This window comes from Benincasa hispida, chromosome 2 (genome assembly GCF_027475165.1).
Source record: "Benincasa hispida cultivar pf3 chromosome 2, pf3_genome.v1.1, whole genome shotgun sequence".
Taxonomy (NCBI): Eukaryota; Viridiplantae; Streptophyta; class Magnoliopsida; order Cucurbitales; family Cucurbitaceae; genus Benincasa; species Benincasa hispida.
Genome location: NC_143479.1, coordinates 11,792,646 through 11,798,503, shown reverse-complemented (window position 1 = coordinate 11,798,503; position 5,858 = coordinate 11,792,646). Strand labels below are relative to the sequence as shown.

The window sequence follows — 5,858 nt, the reverse complement described above, 5'->3', positions numbered from 1 at the left end:
TAAATTTGGAAGTGTAATAATTTACTTGTATTTTATTCGTAAATGGTTTGGAATTAGTCAACTGTCTACGTAATGCCCTACATCTACTATACGTCTGCCTACGCAATCCAAGGGCAACATAAATCATACCAAATTCCAACCAAAAAGTTTCTAATACTTCTGTAGTAGTATCTACTATTCTCATTCATCATTTAACACATCATCAAATGATTTATTAATTTATTATTCATTTATTGTTTGGACCCCACATAGTTATTATATGTTATCGTTGTGGCAAGCAATGAAATGAGGTAATATGGAAAATTGTCTGTATTACCATAGTACTAGAAATTTTCTCAATGCAAACCAACTTTTTGTTTTGGTTTAGTGGATAGGTTTAAAGAATATCAATCTTTTTAGTTCCAACTTCTCTTATCTTAGTTGAAAGTTCATATTTTAGGTCGTTGAACTATGTCCATATTGGCTAAATAATAATGATATCATTCAATAATATTTTGTTGTAGCTTCTTTGTAAATTTAATTCTAATATAGATGAGTTTAAATTAAGGAATTACATAATAATATAACTTCAATAACGTTAGCTAACATAATCTAATAGTTTTTTTTTTTTTTCTTTTTGTTGGCAGAAATATGAGTATATTCCCCCATAAATTGGGCCAAGGCCCAGAGGACACCGTACCCTTTTGAAACTAAGTTTGGACACGTCAGCAAAGATCCAATCAAGACGAGATACGGATAAGGACTGTGACGGGCCTTGACTTTAAACGTCAACCCGCCCATGGTTCTATTTCAGATTCATCTTTTTATTTATTTATTTATTTATTTATTTAGTTATTTAAGAAAATGGTTAAACTATTCTTATTTAAAATCTAGACTTCATAAAACTTTCAATTGTGTTTTATCACACCAATCTAAACATAGTTCAACTAGAATAAACTTATATTATCAACTTTGAGGTACGAGATTTGATCTTCCACACCACATAGTAAAAAAAATTATGTTTTATTATTGACAAAGTGAGCATACTTCAATAGTAATTAACATGTACTATTTCTCTTGAGATCGTAGTTCAAACCTATATTCTATTATTTGTACTCGTAAACAAAATGAATTTTGTGTCTAATGGATCCATTAATTTTTAAAACTCTTGAATATGCTTTTCCAAGACCTAATTAAAATTTTTAAATTCATATGTTTATTAAACACAAAATTGAAACTTAAAAAATTTACATTCTAAACTACAGAGATTTATTAATAAACCAATCAGAAACGAAGGGTAATGGCTTCTCGTGCAAATTCCGATGGGCGCAACCTGGCACTGGACCCCGATACCGACATCCCTGAAAATCCAGCCTATGAGTTTGCAGAGCTCGCCTTCCATCGACTTGTAGGCGTGGTCAAAACCGAGGTTGGCTACTCTCAGGTCTGCTCTGGAACTACCAATCACGTGGAGGTTGTTCGGGTCGTGTTCGATCCAAAACTCTGCCCTTACACCAACCTCCTCTCTCTCTTCTGGTCTCGCATTGATCCCACCTCCCTCATTCGCCAAGTATGCACAACATCCACTTTCTACAAACATTTGTTTCTGATGATTCTGTAATCTCAAAAGGTTTCTGTTTTGTTTTTGTTTTGGTGTAACAAGGGGGCAGATAAGGGGCGCAATATCAATCAGGGATATACTACTTCCACGAAACGCAAGCTCGTTTAGCTCATGAATCCAAAGAATCCAAGAAGTTGGAGTTAAAACAACAGAGAAGTTGTAACAGAGATTCTTCCATCCAAGAGATTCTATAGGGCAGCAGAGTACCATCAGCAGTATCTAGAGAAAGGAGGAAGGAAAGGCCATAAACAGTCTGCTGAAAAGGGTTGCACTGATCCCATTAGATGCTATGGTTAAGGCCAGCCAAGAATAATAAGATTGTGTGTCTTTGTCATTGCTGTGCTTCTGTTGCTTCTGGCCTTGGTTGTGAGTGGAGCTTTCCTATCATATCACAAGGAAGTTTCACAGACCTATAATATAAGTTCCAGGCTTCTCTATGCTAGCATCACATGTTTTTTTACTCCTCTTTCCAATTCTCTTTAAACCAATCCTAAAAGAAAAGTAAGTCATTGTCTTAAGGAGGCAGCAAGTATCATGCTACAGGAAACAACAATGATAACCAAAATGAAATAACATGAATTGGCTATTTCAGTTTCAAATGGTAGAAGCCTAATTCTCAACGATTGATTGAAATCATAATGTTTGGTAAAACAATGAAAACAGAAGAATTGCTATACGATCAGATGAATAGAATGATGAACTAACTTATATCACACTTAACTTATCTACTGTACATCGAGTGGAAAGCGTGTGAGAAAGTGTGTCCACACTACACCACTTCAGTTCCATGTAAATATTATTCCATTTCTGTCCGCAGATGCAAGGGGTTTTCCAAGCCCACTCCATGAACAACACAGAACAGATGCAGCATGCTCTTTCAGAGTGCTTACGATATCTTGTTTTGATATTGACCATACATGGACTGACCCATCCGCGGAACCAGCAGCAACATAGTTGTCGTCTGGACTGATGCAAGAACGGCTCCAATTGGAGGCTACTCTATTCCCGGATGCACGTAATGTCCCACAGACTTCCAAAGATCGAATATCAAATAAATTATGCAAGTTATCTCTCCCACTAGTCAATATTGTATTGCCATTACGTGATAAAGAAAGAGATGTAACAGCAAGGGAGTGTCCGGCAACTTCACTAATCAATTTTCCTGTTTGAATATCCCACAACCGAAGATTTCCATCCACATGGCCAGAACAAATGGTCTGTCCATCCATGCTGAAGCGAACTGCATTGCAATTGCTGGCAAAAATGAAGGTCTTGGTGCAGTAACCCTTCTGTAGATCCCAAATTTTAATGGTGCGATCATATGCAGCACTCACAACATAGCGGCTAGAAATTTTGCTTACGTCTACGGCACATACTTTGTCTGAGTGACCAGTCAACGTATGGCGCACCCTTCCAGAACTGATGTCCCAGGCATATAAGTTGTTTGAACTGCTTGCTGCAATAACAGATCTATTATCGTGGGTAATTGCAAGATCAAGAACAGAACCAAGGCACCCTTGCAGAGTGGAACTTAATGATCCAGTATTCGTATCCCACAATTTGACTGTACGATCCTGTCCCCCACTGATCAACTTTCCTGAATTATGTTCAAACAATATAGTACCACAGCCCCCTTCATGGCCACGGATCCTATGCTTGCACACTGAGGGTACAGTGGATTCCACAAAGAATTCAGCACCCTCTTCACTTTGGCGAACCACACCATCAACCTGTTGCTGAGCAAGTTTCTCTAAACCACTAGCCTTGAGTCGGTCAATCATATCTTCATAGAGTGCATTTGCCTGATAAATAACAAAAGAGACCGTGAACTTACTTCATTTCGAAAGACAATAATTCATAAACCCATTTCTCGTCTCCAAACTGAACTAAAGATAACAAATTAGTGGTATATTAACCTATGGATCAACAAGAACATCATTGAATTAACTTCACAAAATCCCAAAGAACATAAAGCCAATGTGCTACGTGTTATCAACTGGGGAATTCAAGTATTAAGAATAGTAAATTAGACTTTTCCATTTAACCCTTCTGAAGCACGTATGATTGATATCATGAACATTATGATCAGCATACAATCAAACAAACAAAAAAAAGAAAGCAAGAGATGTTGTCTACATTATTACATGATGGAGCATGTGAACTAAAAAATTCGTGTTAAGTATTTTAAAACCCTGATTGTGATTCAAAATTCAAATTAAAACATGTTACCACTTCTAGAGTTCACTCCCAAGTCCTAGCAAAAAGAATGAGATTGTTCTATTTATTTGTACAATAACTAAATCCTATATTTTCAAACCAATGACTTAAAAGGAACAAAAACAAAACAAAAATATAAAGACCTCATTGAGGCGTTCAGCATCCTGCATCTTTTGAAGCATCCACCGGTCAACCAACATCTTATTTTCAGCCTCTGCATTCTTAGCTTTAACTGTCATCGCTTCAAGCTGTGTTTTAATTTCTTGATTCTCATATATGGCCAGTTCCAGAGCTTTAATTTTAATCTCTAAGTCTGCCTTCAGCTGGAAGCATTCTTCCCTGAATAACTTAAAAAGTTCCAAACATTCATACAACATTTTGAACTGAATTCTTCAAATTTATTCCCAACTCCAAAATGACCATAATTATGAGTGAAAAAGGGGCAAACCTGGCTCGATTTAATTCCTGTTCCAAGTTATCAATTACAGCATCTTTCTCCCCAATCAAAGATTTAGAAGTTCGAACCTCGGCCACTTCAACCACAAGTTGCTCAGACAATCGTGATTGAGCCTTATAACACTGCTGAAGCTCCAATTCCAGCTTCTCTGCTTTCTCTTTCCATTCCGAACTCTGAAAGGAACATAACCCAAATACCCAATAACAAGTTTAAACTGAAACCGAGAGAATTAATTCAACAGAATGCGATGTTCTTCGAATCAAATGATCGGAAGTAACCCAGAACTTGTACAAAGTCGGCAACAGTGAATAATTGAGTAATTCTGGATGGAAAATGAAGAAATCAAAGGAAAATCAGAGAGAAGAAGAGACCTGGGTTATGATTGGGCGAGAGAGAGCGAGAAAAGCAGGAGCATGCGCACCTTCTTCAAGCAGATGGCGTTGCCGCAGCGCCTTGAGAGCGTGCTTAATCGCTTCGTTTGCTAACTGATTTGGGGACATGATCATAATCGATCGCCGTCTGCAAAAACCTTCTTATGATGATTGATCCAAGAAATCCCACAAAACAAACCAAACCGAAATCATTTCGCTCTTGTTCACTTGAATTATAGATAAAGCAACATCTTTCTACCCTAATTTTTATAATTTCTTCAAGAAAATAAATAAATAAACAGACGTAAACCCCTATCTTTTTATACAAATAAATAAATAAGAAAAACTGACTTTCGTTTAAGATAACTATTTAAATAGTAAAAATGAGTATAAAAACTTATGTTAACAAAATAAATATATAAGTTTCTCATTATTTAAATTAAATCCCCTTTCATAGAAATTGCTTACTTTTCCTAATTTTAATTTTTTTTCATTTTGAAAAAAAATATATTTTTTTTGTTCAATAAATTTTGGAAAAAATTTTAATTCAATTTTAAGTTTCGTTTCAATTTAATTTCTTATGTTTCAAGATTTACATTTTTAATCTCTATTTTTCACTAAATAACCAATTTCAATTATTGATATTAAATATTAATTTAAATTATAAAGTGAAATTTCAAATTTAATTTTAATATTGATGTAAAATAGTAAAAATTAATTAATTATAATAGAAAATTGAAATTTTAATGAAAATTTTGGGTTAAAAATATAAATCTTGAAATTTAGAAACTAAATTAAATTAAAAATTCAACTCTTGTTGATATAAGTATAACATTTTGAAATCTAAGAACAAAATGAAATTAGACACAAATTCTACCTTCAAAATTTTATATATATATATATAACATCAAAACATTTCTTTTACCTATGAAAAAAAACTCCATTAAAAAGGGACAAAAGCAAAAGATTTTCCTGGGTGATTTAATTTGTAAGAAATAAAATATTTACCAAACCATTTTGTGATGTTAAAGAATTATCTTGTCAGGTGTTGAAAGTGTTTTCCAGTGAGGGGAAATTGGCTCATAAATCAGAAAAGAAACTGAACTGGAATCCATAAATGAAAAAAAAAAAAAAAAAAAATACCAATTAATGAAATATTGTTTTAGATTATCTGTTGTTGTAGAATAGAATAGATAAGAAATGATAATACACA

The 5,858-nt window shown here is 34.2% G+C and overlaps 1 protein-coding gene and 1 pseudogene across 2 annotated transcripts; one reads left to right on the top strand and one right to left on the bottom strand.

Annotated features, from left to right (window-relative positions):
- Positions 1 to 1,104: 1,104 nt before the first annotated feature.
- Positions 1,105 to 2,060, top strand: LOC120071249 (peptide methionine sulfoxide reductase-like; annotated as a pseudogene). The gene is made up of 2 exons (XR_016527785.1): positions 1,105 to 1,545; positions 1,638 to 2,060. The product of XR_016527785.1 is annotated as a peptide methionine sulfoxide reductase-like (transcript).
- A 126-nt stretch (positions 2,061 to 2,186) lies between these two features.
- Positions 2,187 to 5,021, bottom strand: LOC120071248 (Transducin/WD40 repeat-like superfamily protein). Its single transcript, XM_039023407.2, has 4 exons — positions 4,646 to 5,021; positions 4,266 to 4,447; positions 3,961 to 4,156; positions 2,187 to 3,402 (listed from the first exon to the last, which is right to left on the bottom strand). Exons 1-4 carry the CDS (start codon positions 4,778 to 4,780, stop codon positions 2,380 to 2,382), a joined length of 1,536 nt encoding a protein of 511 aa, XP_038879335.1. The 5' UTR covers positions 4,781 to 5,021; the 3' UTR covers positions 2,187 to 2,379.
- Between the last annotated feature and the right edge of the window lie 837 nt (positions 5,022 to 5,858).

What these genes read in the sequence shown, in the direction of transcription:
- LOC120071248 (XM_039023407.2), bottom strand. Translation starts at nt 4,780, where the DNA reads ATGATCATGTCCCCAAATCAGTTAGCAAACGAAGCGATTAAGCACGCT. An exon ending in CTCGCCCAATCATAACCCAG is followed by an intron (nt 4,448 to 4,645) that starts GTCTCTTCTTCT and finishes TGTTCCTTTCAG; the next exon opens with AGTTCGGAATGGAAAGAGAA. An exon ending in ATGCTGAACGCCTCAATGAG is followed by an intron (nt 3,403 to 3,960) that starts GTCTTTATATTT and finishes GTTATTTATCAG; the next exon opens with GCAAATGCACTCTATGAAGA.